The following is a 24,403-nucleotide window of genomic DNA, read 5'->3' on the forward strand; positions in this document are numbered from 1 at the left end:
TGTTCCCTTTTAATACTCAGAAGACAAGAAATAAATTATATAACATCAGATATCTTCAGATGCCTATAGGGACACAACCAGTTAGCCTGTACTTAATTTATAGTGTATAGAGAAAAATGTACACTTCGAGGATATGATTCAACTGACTTATTTTAGATTTATCCATTTTTTTCAGGTATTTCATATGGTCAGTTGAGGTCTTGTCTATGGCTCCAACAAAAAATTTTACAGGCTTCAAATTTTAACAGGCTCCAACAAAAAACTGAGAACATTGTGGATTTGAAGTAGAAGTAGCTTTTGAAGTTACACCATAGTACCATCAGTTCTCCAGGCCACAGAATAAGCAGTATTGTACATGCCAAGAATCAGTGCTTATGCTGCATGTCACAGAGTTGGACTGTGAGAATGATAAAGCTGCTAGTGTTTTGGGGGCTCATTAACAATGTACATATGAGTATAAGAGAAAACATTGACTGGAATTTTCAGTGGTAAATTGGACATCTAGGTTTCTCCTGTATTTAGAAGGTAAAAATAAATATCAGCATTGTTTGCTGGGTATCTTCTAAGCTTTATAATGCAGCCCTCATTTTTCTAAAGCAATCATAAGTGGATGTAAACAGTTGTGTCATTCCACTGAAGTCAGTTGAATTATTCATGTTTGTCATGTACTTAGAGTTCTGTAGGATCATCACGAAAAGGGGTCCCTTGAGTAGTGGGATGTAACTCAGTAATAAAACACACAGATATGAGGAAATAAAGGTGGCATGGTCAGTTTTATGGTTGGCAGTTCCTAGCTTCTGAATGTGTCCAATCTGAATGAGCTTCCACTCTTGTTTGTATTAAATTTAGTATTGAATGTATAAATCTTAGTGGAACTTCCTACATGGAGTTTATTGTTTTGTGCAATAGAGCAATGTCCTGGTTTTCAGGTTGTTTCAAAGAGAACCTCAAGGTGTTGTTCTTCCTCCACTACAATGACTATGTGAAGGGTTTTTCCACCTTTCTCTTTTCCATCTTTTTTTTTTTTTTCCTAGTTAGGTTAATTTTCTTATGCAACAATTAATATATGGGACACCCACAAATGTATTTCTGATTGAACTTTTTCAGCAGTTTCAGTCATCATGTATTATATTTACATCTGTGAATTTAAAGGCTCATGCTGTTTCTAAGCATGGGAAAATGTTCCCACAGAATACTAAAATACCACAGTACTGGTTCCATCTAAAAGTCTGAATTATAAAAATAGGTAAAATTATAGTTGTGTATAAATATGAATATTGAAAGTTCTTAATATATACCCCAACAGGCTGCTTGATGTCTGCGTGCCCATAACAAACAGCTAATAACATTAACTGATTTCAGAACCTTGATGTTTCAACCCAAATAGCTCTTGAGTACTTCACAATTTGCTGACAGCACCTAATGACAAAGATAATGGACAGAGATTTACATATGGTAGTAAGAACTTCAGTTAAATGCCTGCCATAGAAATAAACCTGTTAAAAGAAAATATTATCAACCACTAATCCCTTCACTAATCCTTATACATTGAAAACCTTTTAAGGAAATGCCTATTAAAATAATAAATCTATTAAATTAATACAAACAGGCTATCTTTAAAATAAACATTTTAAATAAGTAAGTACGCTACACATTAGTTTATGCTAATGCCACTATGCAGGAAGTTTGAGTTATCTAATTACAGTGCAAATTGTCACATGGATAGATTAATTTTATAGCTTTAAAATAATTTCTGTGTATTCATTGATTAATTAAATATAACTGTGTGCTTTCGGTGCCTAGAAAAATATAATCAGTAGTTTTTGACTGCTTCTTTGTCTGCTCATAAGGCTTGTATAAATGCAGTCCAGCTTCCCCACACTCAAAAGCCACTGTGACCCTCCTGCTGTTTTTTCTTTCTTTGGTTCTGCAGCTGTTAAATTCTTTCCACTCAACTCAGACATTCATGGCACCCTTTTTCTCCTTATCCGCATCCTGATATTCTTTACAACCATTTAATCTTCAGCAGAAGAACCTGTAATGAGACGTCCTGAAGCTACATTTCCTAGTCAGACTGAATAATAGTAGGCAGCTTATACTGGAGACATCTGAGAGCAAACACAAAATCCCATGCAAGCATGCATGTAAAAACCTTTTACATGGCTTAATCACTGGATCTTACTTTGTGCTTTTTTTTTTTTTTTTGCCTTTTTTTTTTTCCTCTTTTCTTACACCGGTGTTGCATTAATTTAATATCATTGATTGCAGAATTAGCCCTGCTGTACTCCACAGTAAATGAGATCAGAATCTGCTCCGGTATTGATACAGCAGCCCAAGGGGGCAGCCTTTGCATATCTTGAAAAAATGTTGATTTTTCAACAGTACAGTTTGTCTAACAATTACACACTTGAGAGACTGAAGAATCACTGTTACTCAGAGTGATACTACTTGTGGGGTTCAGAGGGTACAATAGAAACTCCCACTGAAGAGAGTAGAGGTAGGGATGATCTTCCAGAGAAGCTATTTTGCCTGTATGGTTTAATAAGGTCCTGAAAACCTTCCTCATAATCCCAGTGCACCTTCTCTGAGTTACCAGTGAGAGAGACATCTGGGAAGGATTCTGTGTGTTTCCATTCCTTGGGTGAGTTCTTTTGTTGAACAGCAGAGTGAAAAGGAAAAGCAAAGAAGAAATAAAGAATCATCTGTATGGAACATCAATTTAAATCCTCTTTCCCTTTAGTATCAGGGTTTTCCATTTCACTTTGGCTTTGCTTTCTGCTTCTATCTCAATATACTTTGCAATAAGCTGGGGAGTGCTTTCCTGGCAGTCAAAGAGCCGTCGTAGCAGCCCCTCTAGTAACAGGAGACCAGGTGGGAAAGAGTTAAGCCCATTTTGTCTGCAGTGTTTCAACTCAGAATCACATTGCCTTTCTGAAAAGGCCTTGTGCATTTTTCAGAAAAAGTCTATGCCACAATTCACTTTGCTTTACACAACCTGTTTGCAGTTTTTCAGGCATCTGCTTCTAAGCTTCCAAAACCTGAGACAGGAGACTTTCTATCTTGACTTACTCAAAGCTGGCCTGCTGGTGATGCCCAGTTCTGCAAATTTCCTGGAGACCAGGTGCACGATATTATGATATCACCAAAATCTTTGTCTCATAGGGTTGTGATCTTAAAGAAAGGGATGCATTAAGTCATCTTCTAATTGTTTATATCCTGAGTAGTGAGATGTGACTCAGATTCACAGGACAAATTTTTTCCCTGCGGTAGGAAAGGACAGAAATTTACCCATCTGTTCAGTCACCTTTAGACTCCCACTCCTAGCATTCCTATATTCTGGTCTGTTTTTTTTTTTTAAAAAGTGTACCTTTTGATTTTCTGTGATTATGTACCTTTAAGTTTTTCAGGACATCTGTTTTTGATGCCTTGTTTTCACATGGCTATGTCTGTGAAAGTAAACTAGTTTCATTATACAGCAGTCCTATAACCGCTATGTATAATAGAGAATCAAATTATCAGTTTGATAAAGTTGAATTTGTTCTTCAGTCCTTATATTTCATGTACAGGGAAACATTTTACTGCTGTGTGTGTGTGCTTGTGGAGTGCCCAAACATGAAGAGGAAATTAGCTATGGAGAAGGCCTAGAGGGAAACGTAAACATTTACAGAGTTAGAGGCATGTGTTTGTGTAATATAGATGATTATCTGTTTGATGCAAGTGTATTTTTGATTTAATTTTTGCAAATTTCTTAAATTAATACGTTTTTACATTGCTTTATGTAGGTGGAATGGGAGTGTCAGCTTTAAGTAAGATAATGCAGAAGTATTGTAATGCAAATCTTTAGCAGATGTCGTGAATTCATTTTTTTATTTGCATAGCTGAATCCACTAATCCCAAGAGTTGAACTATAATTTATATTCTATTTATTGTTCTGCTGCCACATTGTCTGAGATGAGGAAGCCCCTGCTTAATTACATGAAGTATATGAATAAATATTCCAGGATTAAGATACGTGGGTCTTCGTTATTTCTTCTCTCCAGAAATTGCAGTTCACACATCTAGAAAAGATTGAGGATGACAAAACCTAATGCAAAACCCATAAAATTTAGGAAAGAAAAAAATCCTTGCAAGTCACTTGTCTATCACCCATCACAAACTGGTTTCTTTATATGAGAGATTTATTTTATATTTTATTCAGTCTAAATTAAAATATCCTAAACAACCACTTCCTGTGCAAGTTTATTCTGATTCAGTGGATTTCATAGCCCAGACCCTCCCTCAAAAGTCTGTACTGAGCTCCATGTAGGGCTGATGCAGGTCAGTGTAAAATTATGCCCTGGGGATTTTCTGAGTCTTTCTGCTTGTGTTTCTTGGTCCTTAATTTTGCTGTTTTATCTCAGTTACATACTATTTATGTCACTCTATTTTCCTTTTTTTTCCATAGACATGTTAAAGCATGCTATTCGTGCCCCTGTGCCTTTATGTAAGAAATTAAATTTAAAATGTTGGAGTAAAAAATCAGAATATTTCAGCAGTTGAAAAGTTTCTGGGTTCTAGTGGCATGTATAAAAGCACTGTCATGAAGCTATCATACCTGGCAGTTTGCTGTAAGATGGCTCTCAGCATGATTGCTTTTCAAGTTTCTTTCTCTCAGCAAATATCTGTCAAGTTAACCCAGCAAAACTGCTTGCGGTTTTTCCAAAATGACTTTAATTTTATTTTCTCTCTTAATTCTAATTGGTCTGTAGGTCTAGCCATTTAATCCTGCATTGCTTGATATCAATTAAGATATTGTAAAACCTAATACCATGGTATGCAGGTACTGTAAAGTTTTGGTTCATTGCCATATATACTTATTCATCATTTCAAACCTATTAGGCAAATTGCACTTCATGCACGTATGTTCATGTCCACACCTATACGGATTATCTCTGTAAGTCTGTATGAAGCAGACTCAGTCCAAAACTGTTGTTTTACATAAAGGTGAAACTTACAGTCCTCTTATATTGTATTTTCATACTTCTATCAAATAAGCCCCAAATGCAATCTTTTTTGTCTGCTATAATCTGTTTTTATAAAGGCATCTTTTTCTTCATGCCTGTCAAGGGTTTATTCTATCCCAAATTTTGAATACCTGATTTGGGTGTTAATATGTATGCTGTATAACAATATATTTATGTTTTATATATTGCACAGAGATTGGCAGAATCACTTTTCTTTTCTTTTCTTGGAAACTATAATACTCTATTTTACCTTTTCTAATTATCTGGAATTTCCCTTGTTCCTCATATTTCAAAGATAATTAGGTTATTCCTTTAATTAAAAAGAAAAAAATATATATAACACAGGGAACTGGAATGACTATGTATCCTTTATATACACATAACATTAATCAAAATTCCATCCTATTCTTCTCTGGTGACTGCTTTTACAAGGTTTCTATCACTTGAAACATTTCCAGACATCTTATCTTCCCTTGAAAAGGATATGTTTCTCTCTGCAGTAGATAGATCCTCTAGATATTTCAGCTCTCACTTGATAGATTTTTCAAATACAAGCCATGCCTAACCCACTCTCCCCATCCTCCCCAAATCCAAACAAACAAAACTAAAGATCTTGAGTTATGAGCACATAGTGACAAGTTTTGCAAACAAAGTCCATCTCTTTCACATATTTCACAGACATAATAATACATCAATCTGTTACTGGTTGTCAAAGGAAGAAAAGAAGAAGTTTAGAAAGGAAGAAAAGAGAATTTAGTAAGACAGCGCAACCTGTTTTTACTCCTTTGTGATGACAATTTTTACATTTCTTTTAGCAGAAATACATTATACAGGTTAATTTGGATTGCCTTCTTTTATTCACTACCTTTTGAATAGATCTTACTGAATCATGCCATTTTAACTTGGCAAACAGAATAAAGCGTAGTAAACAAAAGAAAGAGAAAGCGAAATGGCAACATAATGAATTACACTGGCAGGACTGACTATTTTTCTTTGCATAAGCTATGTTTGGATATTTACCACTTAAAACTACATTACTTAGCACTGCTATAAGGTAGCTGCATGCCAGCCATATGTGATTTTAATTTCTGAAATAACAAGACAAGGACATGGAGAGAAGGAGTTGCTTTCAGGAAAGATTTGAGTTATGGTATTCAAAGCTATCCTCTTACTGAGGACATTGGACTGCAGTCAGTAGATATCTCTAACTTTGTTCTTTCTTGGCTAGGCAGGAGAAAGACCTGAGAAATAGAATAGCAAAATCAAACAAACAGGAGAAAAGAAAAAAAAAAAAAAAGTATTTTTGAGGCATCAGTTCAAGGACATCGATGTGGTTTGTGTAAGCTGTTGATTTGGAGCTGCTTGTTTTTCTGCCCTTTGTACTTGCAATGTTCTTTCCATTAGTGTCTTCTATCATGTTGATGTGCTATTGAAATTGAGTGTGTGGTGTTTATTTCGATGCTTAAAGATTTGCTGTGTATACAGAACTGGGAGTACAGCTCTACAGCCTATTTGTGCACACTCCATGTAAATCAAATAGTGTGCTGAGCCCAAGAGTATTACTGTGGGTTACTGTGCCATAACCTGAACTCAGGAATATTCTAACAAAGGAAGAAAAAAAAAAAAAAAAAGCAGCCTGCTGGATCTTGTCAACTGTGTACTTAGGGAAGTGAGCGAGAAAATGATCAGATAACACTCTTATCTTTGAAGACCCAAGAGAACTGAGTTTTCCATATTCACAAGCTACCTGAAGCTATTGGCAGTAGTGTCTAGTCCAAACAATCAAGAAGTCTTCATGATCAAGAGCATCATTGAGAAGTGAAAGAAAAGAGGTCAGAGCACAAGTTCTATGACACCAGAGGGTTCCAGCCAGACCATGCTCACAGTGCCAACCTGTCTAGACAAAAGCTTTCTTCTGTTGTGTTAAACAAGTTGGGAAGAGGACAGTGCTAAGGATGAAGGTGAGGTAAACACACACTGATTTCCTGTAGAGAGGATGAAGACTGGGAGAGCTCCCTGATGATAACTTGTAACTGGAAGGAGGGTGCAAGTGAAGAGGTTTTGCATTTCCTAATGTACACTACATTAGTGTTTACATGGCAGCGGAGGAGTATAGAGTCAATTTAATCCTTTAAATCTGCCTGTTTTTTATTTTGTTTTGGATCCATTAGTGAATAAATTGCTCTGGCTAGGCCATGAGATCTTGCTTTTTATCAGCCTCTCTACTTCCCTAAGAAAGGGACTCACTTTGTCTAACAGTACATGTCTATGCTGGAATCGGGAGCATACATACCCTATTTTTCTACTCAGTGGAAAGAAATGGGGTCATACAGTGCAAAATTCATCTGAATTATTTTAAGGATCAGTGTTACAACAGAGTATATGACATCCAAATAGCATCTTCTATTGACTCTAAATAAAGTCTACACAACTAATTCATCAATGGAAGTTTAGCTGAAATGTATTTCACCTCACTGAAGTCTTTTTTAGCAAGGTAGCTCGCTAGGTTCCTCGGGATCGCCTCTAAAGCCTTACAAATATATTCTGTGTTTTTTATGTGGGGAAAATATATGACCTGTCAGTGAGAAGAAGCCTGATATTTAATTGGGTTGTTCGTTTACCTAAGAGTGAACTAAGGTTACATTGCTAGCAGAATTCTCTGGTAAGGGAAGGCTTCAAAGACTCTACAGATTACATTTCCCCAGAAGCAAACCCCAGTGTTTGCACATAACTCAAGTTTATCTATACAAGTGTGCACCATAAATTCAGTATTTTTATTATGATTTTCTATGATACGGTAAATGTGATGAATAGTAAGTTATTTTGTTATTCTTGAGACCATGAAAGTGTTAAGTTTAACAGGACATTAAATTATTGTGTCTATATGGCAACACAAGCATCCATTCACAATAGAAAGTATCCAATATACTAAATATGAATACTTTTGTGTTTTTATAATAGTATTGTTTATTACAAGTTTTTATATGTTTTGTTTTATATCTCAGTTTATTATCAATTTTATTTTGCTTTCTTTTTAACAAAATGCTTCCTGAAGGTAATAGCAAGCTTAAAATACAAAAAATCACAAAGCCATAGATTACATGTTTGGTTATACCTCCAAAAGGAAAAACAAAATGAAGAAAGTTTAAATGCTTTAACACATTTAAAATTAGCTATGAAAAAAGTCAAATAATCTTATGATTACAACGCCACTTTTGTCCAGGACAAATTTGGGCTGCCACCAACAGGTGTAGTCTGCTCATCCCTGCTTCTCCATTCCCATTACTATCCTGCTGTCAATATTGATGTTTGAAGAACTGTGCTAAAAATCAAACCAACCAGGGAAACATTCTGGCGGAAAAAAATAGCTACAAATTTTGTGTTGTTTTTCTTTAAACAGTCATATACAAGATTAAAGTGATTGATCTGAGGTGGCAGATGATGATACCAAGTCTAAAAGTATTTTTTTGTTTGTTTGTTTGTTTTTCATTCTAGGTGCTTAGATAGCCAACAAATTTGAAAAAGACAGAGAGGAGAAATAAGGAAGTTCTCTTAGGCCCACTTAGCAGATAAGTCAGTCAGTCAGTCAGACAAGCAGATATAGAGCGAGAGCCCTCTCAGCCACCCAAAATGCAGGCCTCCAGTCTGGACTAGAGTCCCTCTGTGGTCAGTAGAGAAGAGCACCTCCAGAGGGCAATCTCTTCTCATTTTAAGAAAAATGTCTAGGATGCATAGAACAAATCACCCGATGGAAAAAGCTGTCTTCACAGTCTGTTGTGAGAATTAGGTGGCTAACTCAGACTAGGAACATAGCTTTTCAGTAGCTAATTTAGGGAGAAGTAGGTTATTTTCAAAATAACTTTCTATATTCAAAATGGAAGTTTGTGGCACAATTGGGAAATTAATTTAAATTTCCATAGTTAGTTCTTTCTCTGCTACCACAACCACTAACCTGTCCTCTTTCTCTAAGATAGGGCTTGTTTTAAGGGGTGGACGTGAATTTTGAACTCTGATTAGACTTCCAGGATGATGTGATGACATTTCAAAGATTTTTAAGATTGGGGGAAATCAAAGGATCATTTTTGTCTGGCTTCTTGTATAATATAGATTGTAAAGAACATTTGTTTATCCTTGTTTTGAATCCTGTGATTTGAATAGTTCTAAAGTAAATCTGAACCAAAGTTAGAATTTCAGCCTTTTAAACTTTGCTTTGGCACTGCATTAGGAATGAAGTATGTTTCTCTGGGTTTCTACTGTGAGTGAGTTTCAGGCTGGCCACTTTCACAGTTGCATCTTCATGCATTGTGAGTCAATGCTGAATCATCTTCATTTTAGTCAGCAGTTGCTAAGCTTTCCAGCTGTATTCTCTCTAATACCTCTGATTCTCCATGATTTCTAAGAAAAGCTGGTTGATACAAGTATGGAAACAAGGTGGCCCCAGCCCTAATGGCGATCCACAAAGCAAATGTCTTTGTGACCATAGTTGAGCTATTGAGAAAATAGGACCCCCAGTTTCCTACTGATAGTCTAGGGTGTTAGACTAATCAGAAGGGTTTCTGGTGAAGTTTTGGCCCCTTCCAACCAGAATTCCTCCAAACCATTCTTGGGCATAATTTGGACATTGAGACAGACTAATGACCAGTAATCCCAGAACACTCCATTGGAAGGTGACAGTATTTAACAGAACATAGTAGAATACTTAATAAATGGGCACAGGCTGTTTGTTGTTGTTTGCTTTGTCGGTGGTGATGGTGATTTTTGTTGGGTTGTGTTTTGTTTGTGTTTGTTTTTCCAGATATATTTTCTATGGCAGAAATAATTCCTCTCAAATTTCACTTACTAGCCATAGAACCTTAGCTGTAGAGTCTTCAGCAGGACTGCTACCAGACCAGTTGACATTCCCAGACTGCAGAAGCTCAGCGTAGCTCCAGGACACTAGAAGTATAGGTTTAATTTGGCCTTAGAGTGGTTTGCCTGAGGAAATTGCTCCAGAGTTGCTATGGCTTCTGGGACCATTGATATCCCTGGAGCCTGGCAGTTCTGCCTGCCATGGTCTGTGTGAGTGGGCCTGGGACAGCACTTCTGTGTTGCACCAGAGAACCAAACAAATAAAACCTCAGGAAATGTAGTTGGCACACAAACTTCAAAACTTACCTCTGTTTCATTGGGAGATTACTCAAAAGTGGCACATTTGTGAAATCTTTCCCTTTCAAAAACTGGCTTCTTATAATGAAAAAGCATTCTAGCTCGTTACATCTTGTCATATCTAGACTGAGAAATGCCTTCAAGAAATTATAGTAATAATATGTGGCATCAAGATGTGGTAAATTCATGAGTTTCTTTAGTAGTAGTATGTTGTAATAAGTTCTCAGTTAAAATTGAAATTTTCTGTAATTTGACTTTGTATAACTTGTTTCCTACATTGATTCTTTTCTTCTGTACATCAAAGAGCATTTTAATATCTAGCATTTTTTATCTTTGAAGGTACTCCAATGCTGTAATGAACTCTCCTCTTGATCTTCTTTCCAATGGTGTAAACTGATCAAGTTCCTTAAAGTCTTTTTCTCTACAAGACATTTAATTCAAATGCTTCAAAATGAAGAAAAATATTTTCAGGTTGTTGGAAAACATTTTAAGCAATGCCACTTTCTTATGAATTACTTCGTAGTAGCCATATGTTATATAACACATACTGAAAAAATATTTTCCTCCTTTCAGTGACCTGATTCAGTACCAGTTAAATCAGTTGATGAGGCTTTGCATTCTTTCTGCATTGATTTTCAGTGAGGCATCAGAAGAACTGACAAGAAGCAAATCTGAGTTTAGGCCTCACTTATCCCACACTGTTATTAACCAAGGTCATGTCTAATAACATGAAAGATTTAAAGCAGTTGGTCTCCTTGTTTTCTTCACCTGCAGCAGAATCCTAAGCTTCCAGTTTGTATGTCAGAGATTTGAAAGTCAAAGGAAAACTCACAGTATCTGCAAAAAATGTCAACCAGTCCCACATTAGAGTAACTCTACTTCTGTTAATTTTTCTAGGTATAAAGATTTGGCTGATACAGCAGCAGGAGAGAAGAAGTTGTCTGCCAAGGAGAGATGTCGTCTTGTTCTTCAGCAGTGTAAATTACAAGGCTGGCAGGTTTGTGATCTACAAAGCAATTAAAATATCATTCTTTAAACAAGCTAGCTGAGTCACTTCCATTGTGGCAAGCCACCAGATCCTTTGCAGCAGTATATTCTTTTGACATTTAATATATGCTTTGGAGTAGAATCAAGCTGATTTTCTGAGTTTTCTACCATATGAGTAGCTGTGATCATTGTGTCAAAAATCAGTGTCTTCTTGTGGGAAGAAAAGGAATTCAATTAAGTGTGTACACTTTATAAATTTGTATCCAGGTTTTTAAAGGTATCTGGTGTATGCATTTTAGTGGTTGAATTGTTTCTGAATTAGGAAAGAAAACAAAACAACAAAAAAAAACCCTGCATATTTTCTTAATGTAAAAGTCTATGCTAAATGCTTTACTGTCATAATAGGACAGACTCAAAACTTTTGCTTAGGACTTCCCATCTAGTCAGTGCCTGTGTAGGTAGCAGTATGCTGACTCAGAGATAGAGCTAGGTAACTAGGATCACTGTACATCAAGTACAAACACCACCACCACCAGAAAATGCCAATGAACAGGAAGCTCTCAGCTTCCCATCCCTTCCCCTTATCCTGTTTATACCATAGTTAATCCTCACCAGAATAAGGATTGCAATGCATACGTCTCCATTTGTCGAAAGTACTCTTAGTGTAACTTTGTAATTTAGCAGCACTGATTTCCTCGCCATATGCAATTTCTAAAGAAAATGTTGTTCCCTTTCACATTATGTAAGCTAATGTACAGAAAGGAAGCATTCTGTGACTTAATGTATGGAGTATTCGTCTGGACAGTGTGAGCTTCACACTCAAGTCTTTTCTGAGACTAGGAGGACTGAAATTTATACCACAAGACAGCATCTGGACCATTTTCAGAGGCAGGTCTGAAGTTTAGGGACAGACGAGTGGTTAGAACACTCATATAGGCTTTTGAAATATTAGTTTAAAGGAAGGGGTTAACATTTCTTCCAATTCATGTAACAATGTCCAAGCATTAAGATGACCAGAAAAGGTTTCTGCAAAAAAAAGAAAAAGAAAAGGTTGATGAAGGACAAAGACTGTGTTAGACTTAGTGCTGTGAATTTTTCTCAGTGTCCTAGATTCTTTACTTATAACAGGAAAAAAATTGTACCTACCCATATATGCATGATTACCTGTACTTGGACACATAAGAAGGTTTTTCTTTGGTCAAAATGCTGTTTAAGTTGCCTTTTAGTCACTTAAGTAAGTAATGGACACATATCATTGTGTAACCTGAATTCCCTCGATAGTAAAGAGCAAAAAGAAAGGCCCTGAAGAAGATAAAAGTCATAAAACAGACTTGCTTTCCCTAGGTCAGTTTTCTTAGGTCAGTTCTGGAGTATATTCTGCATCCTTGCCACAAGGTTCCCTGTAAAAAAAACACGTTATTAATATCTAGAAGATGTATTTTACCTTACGAGTACCTGGAGCTGAGAGTACCACTAACCTTCAGAACTTGTTTGAGGCTACAAGTTTGATATTGGACAAAAGCTATGTAACAGTAATTACATATTGTGCTCCAGTCACAAAACACAGAGCAGGATGTCTGTCAAGTTTATTTCCCCAGGAGCCAGTAACAGCATTACAGCCCCCCAAAAAGCAATTGGCCATCAGTGCAATTCTGTAGCTCAAGACTAGTGATTGTGTAGTGACTGGTGTTTGAAAACAAGCCTGAAACCTTGAAAGACAAAAATGTAAGAAGGAAATTGCAAAACATGATCCTTCCATTGTGCAGGGAATGAAGCTTGTGATCTCAAACAGGTTTTAGAGATTCTGACTCCAGAATATCATTAATATCATGAGAAGTCAGGTGTGCAAAACTACAGTTGCACATGATGCATTTTCCTTCAAACCAGAAAGGACGTTGGTAAGTTTAGGCGATGTTGGTAATCTTACGCGATGTTGGTAAGTTAAATGGAATGGGGGGGGTGGTAGGTGAGAGTTATACCATTCTCAGTGAGTGACTAAGAAGCACACTGGCAACAGACTAAGCTGAAAGGAACAAGGTCTGTCTGAAAGAGTGAGTGACCTGCTCCTTACCACTTCAAGCCACAAAGAGTTATGACAAACAGATGGAAATATAGTTATCCTGGAAGAAAAATCTAGGAGAAAATTAATTCTAAGTCCAGAGAACTTCTTACAGCAATGCCCAGTGAACACCAATTTGACACCACCACGTTTTGTATTGCTGGTACAAAGCTGTATACCAGTAGTGACTAATGTCTGTGTCACATAATCTCTCTCTCTCAATTATCTTTTTTGATTCATTTGACTAATCATGAAAGTTGAACTTTAAATAACAATCTAAATGAAGAAGCTTATGCAATGTGTAGTTGTCATGGGTGACCTCCTCTATGCTTTTACAGCAGAGGACTCCAAAAAAAAAAAAAAGAAAGAAAAACGAAAAAAAAAGAAAAAAATGAGAAAGGGAGAAGGAGGGGAAAGAAAGGGAAGGAAAAGAAAAATTAGGAACCCAGGATGATGTCAGCTACCTAAGTCAGAGAAAAGGAGTCATCTTACAGTGCATCACCAAAAATCATCCAAGAGTTAGGGGGTTACACATATAACCAGTTTATTCAGCCACTGTTGCCAGCAGTAACTACTTTAAATGAGTCACTGCTGGAACTGAAAATCTGTTTGGTGCAGGGGTTCATGAATAAGTCAAAGAATGTCTTCCCCAATTCTGTTACCTGCATTTCCCTGAAGAACTGTTGCAGATTTGGATGGATAAATTGGCCAAAAAATAGACAGCTAAAGTATCCACATCAAGGATGGTGAAGTTTAGGAAAAAGCAACACACATCTGAAATCAACCTCCTGCTTACATGTCATCAGAGGACAAGGTTGGCAATGAACTCCACAGAAGGGAGGTGAGGGGTGGGGGGAGGAAGGAAAAATCTGGACTCTGTAGTAGCTGGGTGAATTTAGATGATACACTATTTAACCTCCTTGGGATAACATACTTGACTATCTCATTTTGTGAAAGGTGATCTTAAACTGATGGGAGGGGAAAGCAAATCAGTGTTCTGAAATGAGTTCCCAAAAAATGGGTGAAGAAAGTGGTTTCTTCGTATTTCTTTTCTACTTGACAATTTATCTTTCTTTCCTCACATAACTTGTGTTTGGAGAGTGTTTTACAAAACTCAAAGCCTACTCACAAAACGTGTTCTTCCTCCTCTTGTAAATATTGCAGCCTGTTTAAAAATCGAGGGCAAATGAAGAAGACCTAATACCAGAATCCAATTTTGGTTTATTTTCTACTATTTACTGGAGTGCAAGAGCAAACACTATCAGCTAGCCAAGGTCTTGTGCTTGATTCAGCAGCTTCTGTGTTAGGGGGAAGTATTTATTAGAGAAGTGTTGATAGGTTTATGAAATGTTGCTGTTACTTGGGTAAGCTGAGCTGGAGATAACTAAACCAGGACAATAAAATAGCTGTTTAATTGAAGCTGGCATACAATGCTGTTTCAGTCGTGCACTTAGCTTAACTACTGAAATTATGAAAGTGCAGAGCTACTAATGAAAGGCTGTTTTTGCATCCTGACTCTGTGTGCAGCCTAGATAAAGTGTTCTTTCAGTTTAAATATATACTCGATCATGACAAGCTTAGCTACTTGCTGTGACTTTTAAGCACACCCTATGTAAGAGAAAATCAGATTTCTAAATCAAAACAAACCATTCCTGCACCAGACGGAGTGAAAATAACAGACTTGTTTAACCCCTGGAGAAGTCATTGAGAGTTTTGCTACTAATGTAAGAGGGAGCAAGCTGATAAACTTCAGAGTCAAATTGAGTGGGAGTACTGGCTGCTTCATGTCGAGCAGGAGAATCTCCCACCCTCCAGAACATCTGAAGGCCTTTACAAATCCACATTCATTGTTCATTTATTGTCATGCGATGATGTATTAGCCAGGGAAAGCCTACCATCCCAATAGCATGACTAGCCGGCAAACATTAGCATGCTTTGAGAGAAATCTGGGGCACAAACAGTCCTTGGCTGCTTTTACTGACAGAAGGAAACTTTCATTCATTTGGATTATCATTCCTCACACTGTTAAGCTTGCAAATATGAATTCAATAAAGGGGAGTTAGCTCATAGCTTACTGAGATTTCTCATCAAAACTTGGAGCTTTACATTTTGTTTAGCTAAGGTCAGTGATCTGCAGTTAACTCTTCAGTTACTTCATATGGAGCTTGCCAAAATGCAAACAACTTGTATTTTACCAAAGGTAAAACGTCAGTTTAATTTGCTCTCACTGTACAGTGCAGCTGTTAAATACAAGCGCTCCAAAGGACAGACTTCACTAAAGGTGAATCTCTGAGCCTTTAACTGCTATGAATACTTGTCTGTTTAAAAGACAGGACTTCTTAAACGTGTCTAATAAAATCTTTGTCTTAGCTTATCTTTTCAATTTTTAGCCTGGTTGTTCTAATCCACAATGATTCCTTCTTATCAGTAGCCTTGGATTCTGAAAACAAGATATCACTCATTTTGGAGAGAGTTAGACAAGGTGTTAAGTTTGAATGGAATGATCCAAAGACTGATCAGATATGAAATAAGCAGTACAGGAAGGTCAGTCTGATTTTATTTATTTATTTATTTATTTTTCTGAAGCTCCAAATCAGCAGAAGGTAGCTGCATGAGACAGATGTTGATTTAGTTCCAATCCACGTTCTTACAGCTACAGACATTACTGAAGTCATTTCAGGAGCCTCATAAATTGTATGCCAGTTTATTTATTTGTCATTTACTAATCTTAGCTGTGCTGAAAGTCATTTTCCATTTTGTTTTGAATCTCCTATTTTAGAAGTCAATTGTCTTTGAAGCAATTTTAAAATTGAGTAATTTCATATTCACATTTGAAAAAAAATCCCAGGAGGGGTTTCCAAACTAATGGCAAATGATTAAAACACCAGTGTTTGTATTTGCCTTATACTTTGAATTTTGTCAGCAGAATTACATTGTCCGAGTAGTATATCATCCCATTATATTCTTAGAAATAATTTGCTGGTAGCACAAATTGAGTGAGGCTACACCTCACCAGTACTGCCAAAAAGCTGGCCCAAGCCAGCATCCACCTGCAAGCTTTCCTAGCAGCTCTTTTATGCTACACAATACAAGCCCACAGCATCTCCTTTGACCATTGGATCATTCACTTTGACTTCTGACCAGCTCTATCTATTCACACTGAGCTTTTCTTATGGTTCCTATTCTTTTTCCCTCTAGAATATATTCCTCCCTACCTACCTCTATCTACCTTTCAGGGTGCTTATGATCACTAGTCTGGCAAACTCTTCATTTTCCTTCTGAGTTTTCTTTCATGCAGCTCTCTCACATTTGGACTCTGAGACTCTCTTTCTAATTCAAAGTTGATTTTCTCTATTTGCCTCTCTCTTGACCCTTTTCTATTGTTTTCTTCTCTTTCTTTTGTTTTTTAGATAGGTCACTTCATATTTGGTCCTGGTGCTCATCTCTTACGTGTCTGGGTTTAGTTTTCCAGATTCCCACTTCAGGGGCTACCTTCTGTGCCACTGTTGTCCCTGTTGCCTGGTGCTTGTATTTCTCAGTTCACACTCACAGACACATCCATCTTGTTTCTTTCAGTACTATGTCTATTTCTAGAATTTAGAAAGAATAGAGTTGTAGGTCTATAATACAGGCATCCCTTGAGATTGAACCAGGGTAGGGCTATGTGTTCCTTACATACATCTTACTCTTCCTGTTCATTTCCTTTCCTGCGATGCAGTCATTTCTTTGTTGCCTCACCAGCGAAGAGCTGTGAGGGTGGCACAGTTTTTGGAACAGGGCTGACCATTGTTCTGCCATTTCCCAGAGAGCTTTTTCTCCCAGAAGTCCAGATCCTGACAAGTTCTTGCATAAATGCCTTATGTCACTTGCGTGAATACTGGACTACTCACATACTTTTGTTAAGACCATACATAAGCTGTGCCGACTGTGGATGTATTCAATATGTGCCAGTGTACAAGGTCAGTATTTTGCCAGAGACAAAGGAGGGCTCTTAAAATGTGTAAAGAAAAGCTAGCAAATAAAGCAGAGAGAGTAAGCCTTTAAAAATAACATTTCAGTCCTTGTAAAAGATCAGTGCCCTGTAAATGTGTTTGTCGTTATAATATTTTTGCAGACATGTACGCTGCAGAAAGACACGTTTTACAATAGTTTTAAGGCTTTTTTTCTACATTTCATTAATGCACTGTGAAAATGTGTGTCATTGTGTAAAATATCATTAGATTATAGTTCTCTGTCTTTTGTAGGTAGCTATTTTGAAAGTACTGCCAGAAACACACAGCACTCCCACAAATTGCCTTTTTTAAACTAAAGAACAGCTTTACAGATTCCCTTGACACCTATTAAATATGAGCTAATACTGCCTCCATGCCACCTACACACCATCTCAGCATCCATTCCATAGTTTTGAATGTCTGTACTTCTACATCCTACACCTTTTCTTGAAAGAAAGAAAGAAAGAAAGACAGAAAGAAAGAAAGAAAGAAAGAAGGAAGGAAGGAAGGAAGGAAGGAAAGAGAGAGAATAAGAACAGCTTTCTCCCATCCTTTTTTCCTCCTCCCAGGAAAAAAAAAAAAAAAAAAAAGGCATGTAGCAGTAATTGAAGCTTTGGTAGTCATCAATGACAATTTTACTTAATCTTTAAAAATGTGTCATTTTGAAAAATAACATTTAAAGCCCTAATGCTTTTCTAATTAAAATAACTATGACTGTAATTCACAGATGGTTTACTTTTACAGGAGTCTGAATGACATTAAAATTTCAGACTCAGATGAAAGCACTTTGTAGCCCAGGAAGTACGGAAAAGCGACTTCTTTAGGGGAAGAACATTTTAACCTTTTTCCCCCTAGGTAAGCAGGAAACACTTTGTGGTTAGAGAAAAGACCGCAGTGAAGACAAGTCGCAGGCTCACAAACTGTAGCGATATCCAGCATATGAAATGCCAACCTTTTTCAGTGTTCCTGCTTTCACTGGACGCCAGAACTGCGCAGAGGAGGCAGGGAGACTAACTTGTTCTCTATCAGCTTCAGAGGGTATCAGATTTAGTTCAAAGATGGAGCAACAGAGATCTCCAGCAATGTGAACGTAACCTGATGTCTTATAGTAGTTTATTCTATACATGACTCTGTCTAGATGTCTATTCTCAATAGACCTGGCATATGATGTAACATCTGCAGATAGCTTTTATCTGAATGTAAAAAATGAATTTGTATTCTGTCCGTTCTTCATTCACTTAAAAATCGTAGCAGACTTCTACTAATGAAGTTCTTAGTATAAGTGATACCATGATAACTCCATTTATGTTGTTCCTTGGGTATGGGATGGGAGAAAAGAGCGCTGATGATTTGCATGTCCCCTAGCTGGCTTTGTGAGTCTACAGAGCCAGATGGCGAACACTTGTAGCTACACTGACCATAAGCTTGAGCAGTTGTCTTGACTGCGATTTTGTGACTGAATGCTGCAAAATAAATCACAACTCCATGTTTAGTTAAGTTACACACTTGAAGTACATCATAGATGTGACCAGTGTGTTAATTACGAGACTAACTGAGAATGGGGTTGTTAATTTTGCTGTAAGCATTTCTGGTTATAAGGGCTCCTTCTAAGGTTTCAAAATGTAACTTTTCATCTCCTTCAACTGATTTTTCTGATTTTTCTACTGTTAAAGTACCATAATCTTGCCCTAATAGGGAGGCATGCTTTAGACTTCCAGTGAGGAAGGAAGGACAGAAACGAGCATTTTAGGAAAAGGAGGGAAAGAGATGAAATGAGAAAAAGTGTACAATTGGGTATAGGCCTTAGACAGAGAGGCTAAAAAAAAAAAAAGTCTTCAAAATGGTGTAGAGGGCTTATGGAAAGAAGAAGTGGGGTGTAAACAGAAAATGTCACCAGAGGAGAAGAATATAATTTTAAGAAGTATCTGTATCTGCACACTGCTTTTCTGAGAACTACTCAGAAAAAAAATGCTAGTTTTAAAAACTACATGATAATTTCATTACAGTTAACCATATGAGTAATAATTCAGTTATTCTTACAGAACAATTCTGGATTTAAGGTGATGTGAGCAAGTAGATGAAGATTTTAGTAGCCAAAGCTAGTAACAAGAAAAGTTCAATATGTGATTTAACAAGATGACTAGAAACCTGTTTTTTATGAGCATTTATCATAGAATTTGCAGCCTTTAGTGACAGAATGGATGTGGTGGGAGGAGTCGAGATGAAGTTCTGGTATCGTGGAAGAAAGCTGAAGGTTCAAAAATAGAAAGAATGCTTGAAGGGAAGAGAAGAGTAAATTGACATGGTTTGCTGTGAAAACATGAAAAATTTGCTTGTTCATAACATGGGATTAGATGCCTGAAAGAGAAGCAAACTTAAACTGAAGAAGAAAGTGGTTGACTTATTTTTCTTTGATTTTTTTTTTTTTTTCTGAAGAGAGGAGGAAAAAAATTGGGAACAAAAAGAAAGATTCCTAAGGAAATTTAGCAAGTTCTGTTAATGAAGCAGACTGCAGATGATGGATGAAGAAGGAATTCGGAGTGCTAAGAACCAGACAAGGAGACAAGTGTGAAAGTACAGGAAGAAAAGTGAAAACTTCTATTTGAAGTCAGCAGTCAGGAAAATGAGGATGAGAATATGTCCCTGAGAGCCAAGTATGAGAGCCTAATGAGAACTCAGTGAGATTGCTTCAGATGAATATGACGTTATAAAATTATAAGGCATCACTTAAGATAATCTATTAAGTAACCATAATGGCACCATTTTACCAAGGTAGCTACAATTGTAGAAACAGGGCTCTTGGACAAAAGCAATTTTGTTCTGGAATAATAACTTCAATTTGTAAGCAGAAGGATTATTCCAGAATAGATGGTATGAATAGAGGAGCTATTCTGGAATAGCTAAGCTATGCTAGTATTTCTGTAGCCGCACAGTTTTCTAAAATAGCTGTTCCAGGCATTTTCAGCATGTAAAGAAAGCCTATTCCCTATTTATGAGTTTCTACAGTGGCAAGACAAGTAATATGTTTTTTAGCACCTTGCCTTCACACACTTTGCAGTAACACAAAAAGGCTTATTTTATTGGGAAAAGAGTTACTAACAAATAAAAAATTAGAAATAATTCTAATTTTGCCATTTGAGTGCATCTGATTTTAACTAAAAGACTAACAGTTGACAATCATTGTCTGTCAGCTCAAACTTTAGCATTAGAGACTCCTAACATTTATTTCAAAGTAGTTTTTCTCTAGAGTAGAGAGAATGGAAGCCGAGGGACTAAAAAGTGCTCCTGCCATTTCTGAATTTTGTTAATGGAGTTCAGACATGGTATATGTGTCCTGGCTATCTCTGGTTTATCACCACCAGTGAAGTATACCTGACAACAGTGTTTGGATTAAAAGCAGTTAGTTGAAAAGGTGTGCAAATCTCCCTGCCAACTACCTGGCTCCTACATCTATACTAAAAAAACAGTGGAGCAGGATGGTGCAATGAGAAGAAAATGAGCTTGTACACTGTGTACAAACAAGAATTGGAATGAATGTCTACAATTTCAGCCAGACTGGTATTAATTAATCAGCATGCTTATAAACCGTACAAAATTATTAGCTAGACAAAAGCTATAATCTTCACTGGATAGCACAGCTACCTGGTACTGTCTTGTTATTTCTTAGAAGTGAAGTTTCTTCTCCAGAATTTCTGAGAAGAAAGTGATATAAACAAAAGCATCATTTCTCCAAGCTTTTTAGTGACTTAGTATTTGTGGAGTAGCTTTCTTAAATTTTTTTTTTTAATTATTATTTATTTTTAAGGCTATTAGAAAGGAATGCTTTTGAAGATTATACAGAGAATAATTTTAAGGATTGTTTCAGCATGTTCTGAAAGTATCAAAAGGAAGGTGTTTCTTTTTGGTGTAACTAATTAACTTTTTCTGTAAAGGGAGAAGAGCATCCATGTATGCTGTTTTTATTAAGACCCTCAAAGAGCTAGATAAATCAAGCAAAGCAAATGCTCAGTGCCAGCACAAGCTCATACGCTTTGTCAATACTTAGGAAAGCTGTTTTCACAAATGCAGCTCTGACTGCTTGATTCTAAGAGGAGACCTGCAGAACAGCTTCAGCTGGCAACTCCAGGAACCAGGGTTCATGATTTTATAGGACACTAGGAATCATTCTTACCAATGGCATTGAGTTTCTCCCATCCTACAATTTGGGCTGAATCTTTTCTCTTCTACTGATGTCATTTTTCTGCTACTGTTTTCTGCTCCACATAGGTTTAAGGTTTCTCACCTTTCTCCTTGCTCACAGTCCTCTGTTTTATGAACACTAAACCTTGTTTTCTAGTAAATTGTCTAACACATTATCACAGAATCATAGAATCATAAAGGTTGGAAAAGACCTCCAAGATCATCTGGTCCAACCGTCCCCCTGCATTATTACCCATTAAACCATGTCTCTAAGTACCACATCATTAGTGTAATTACATCCAGAATGCTTTCTTTTCCAACCCATATTTAATGTGAAGACTGTTTGTCCTGGATGTTTTTGGACATGAAGGGGGAATTTGTGTATGACATCTTGTTTGTCCTTTCTAAATACATTTTTTATTCAACCAAGTGATATTGCCTCTCTGTACAACTATTGGCATTGTACTCTATTCTTAAAAGGCAGATCTGATCTCAGCCCTTAGATGGATTGCATACATACTGTTGTTATTTACTTGTCATCATTTTGGCATTTTTTATTGATGGTGAAGGTTTCCCTGTTGTTTGTATTCTAGATAGGAGTCCGAAAAGTGTTTCTTAAGTACTGGCAAGCTGACCATCTCAACGATTTGTGCCTTCAGCTTCGGAAGAAAATTATAACCTGCCAAAAAGGTAACGATTACAGAGCAAGTATTCCTGAGTCGTCGCCTTGTGCACTCAGAAGAAACGTATTGCATAACAACAACAACAACAAATTTCTCCTCCTTGAATAGTGCTGTATTTTATATATTTCCATATAGACATATTTCCAACTAACTGCTTACACAGATTCTTGGAGATGATGCAAGCATTGGTAATGCTTACACTTTCTGTCTGTGAAACATAATTTTATGGAAAACTATTGACTACAATTAAAAATAAGGAGAGCTTGAATATTTCCTTTTTAAAGTATGTTCATTGATTTTTCAAGGCATTAATATCACCTTAAACTTCTTGTTGCAAATCAAATACAATAACAAAGATAGAAAATACCTGCATGTTCAAATGTTTGTGAATACAAAGCTAATGATTTAATGTTTGGTTGTCTTTATTTTCTCCTTTTGTTGCAGTTTTTTATTAGAAAATACTTTTTTATTTTTAAGCTTTTTTTTTTCTTCTATGTTTTTGTTTTTACTAAGATCACTCTGACATTTTTGGCTCATTTTTTAAAAGAGTTAGTATTCACTGTCTCCTGATTTCCTGTTACTTCTATTCCGTTTCCTATCAAAATCTCAAATAACTGCTTCCTTAACACAGTGCATTATTGATCTAATTAGTTGATGTCTGCAACATTTCCCATTAGCACCTTTTTTAAGGAAATCAGAAAGACAAAGACTTACCTTGTTGGTTTTATTGGTCAGATAGACAATATTACAGACTTAAGAATATATAACCCAGTTCCATTTTAACTAACTGTTCTTCCCTGTGAGACTACAGTGAAAGATAGAGGAAACCAAGAGAAAAGTTGAATTTTGAAGTGGAATCAAAATTGTAGCAGTTCAGGAATGAATGTGGAGGGTAACAGCTAACACAGGTCACAGGTCAGCTGGGTGCTGAAACTTGTGCCTGATTTTGTATCCGAATAACCCTGTTGTATTCATACATTTAGAAAAGCAACAGTGACTTATCCTGTCTCCCTTCTCATGCCAACCTATCAAAGAAAGGGAATATTTGCCTTTCAGAGTCCAATTTACGGAGTGCTACACCTCAGATGCATTCATGCTTTACAGAGCTAAGGGAATAGGCACTTGCCAAACCCTGCCTGAAGAATGAAGATGATAGGTTTTCTTGTCTTTTTTTTTTTTTTTGTCTTCTAGTTATCCTTAATTAGGCTAACTTGAAAAGTCTTTTTCACCAAAATTATGTGGTTTTACTATGTAACTATGGCTCATCTGTATGTTTTCTAGAATCCGGGAAACCTGAGAAACTAAGGAACTTGTATGAGTAAGAAATAGCTACACATCCATTTTACTACATTAGCTCATGAAATATGCTGCCCTTCACAAATGGGTACAATTGAAACTTGCAGAATTAGCATGCCAAAGAGCACTGGCAGGTTGGGAGCAGGATCGGTACCTGTGCCTTGTTCTTATGTAGTCGTAAAACTGAGATGCATAAACTTTTACACTTGGATGGTGATGCTTAGCAATTAGTAGTATCACTCCTGCTGCATATCCATGTATTTCTACCCTCATCCCTTGCATCCAAAGAAAGATAAATCTCTCTTGATAGTATATTGACTGATAGCAAAATTACTCAATATTTTCTGTAGCGATCTTAAAATGTAGTTATCATATAACTGTACAAGGACTTAAACGGGAAACTATAACTGTACAAGGACTTAAATGGCCTTGTCCAAAATTGTTAGCTGAAGAGAATGTTTTTACCCCAGTCTTACAAGCAATCCCTTCAGTATTTCCATACATTTTGGAAAAAAAAGAAAAAAAAAGGAAAGAAAAAGAAAAAAAAACTAAATTAAATTAAACTTAATTAAACCAAGCTAGGTAAGTTTTTTCTGTTATCCTGAAAGTTAATTTACACAAGCAAAGAAAGGGGTGATTTTACACGCTCTTTTTTTTTTTTTTCTTTTTCTTTTTTTTTCCTGACAGTTTGAGAACTACATACGGGAAGTTTTGATCATATTGAATCATTGAGAAAATTGATTGCATAGGAAAATCCATCATCTTTAGATTCTTCCATTAAAATTTGTCCAGATTAGGAATTAACATTAATACATTGTATAGACAACAGTTAAAACATTTCTCACAGAAGCCAGATCCATGGTCTACTTGAATTTTGATTATTCTGATCTTTGACTTTAGATGAACTATAAAGAATTAGCTATTTTAATGCCCTGAGCGTGCTAACCTCTATTATTCTAATTTGTGTGAGAATTATTGTAGATCTACATAAATGAGGAATGAGTTTATAACACAGTCTAAGTACTCATACAGTACTGTATGACGCAGAGCAGTAAAGAT

The 24,403-nt window shown here is 36.4% G+C and overlaps 1 protein-coding gene across 5 annotated transcripts in view; it reads left to right on the top strand.

Moving 5' to 3' along the window:
• The window catches only part of MYO16 (myosin XVI), a 386,560-nt gene that overhangs the window by 308,274 nt on the left and 53,883 nt on the right, over nt 1-24,403 (top strand). For all 5 annotated transcript variants that reach the window (XM_080577669.1, XM_080577670.1, XM_080577671.1 and 2 more), the window contains 2 exons: nt 11,046-11,145; nt 21,959-22,055. In XM_080577669.1, coding sequence (XP_080433795.1) covers nt 11,046-11,145; nt 21,959-22,055 — 197 coding nt within the window. The remainder of the gene's footprint in view (nt 1-11,045; nt 11,146-21,958; nt 22,056-24,403) is intronic.

This window comes from Anser brachyrhynchus, assembly GCF_964034855.1.
Source record: "Anser brachyrhynchus genome assembly, chromosome: 1".
NCBI lineage: Eukaryota > Metazoa > Chordata > Aves > Anseriformes > Anatidae > Anser > Anser brachyrhynchus.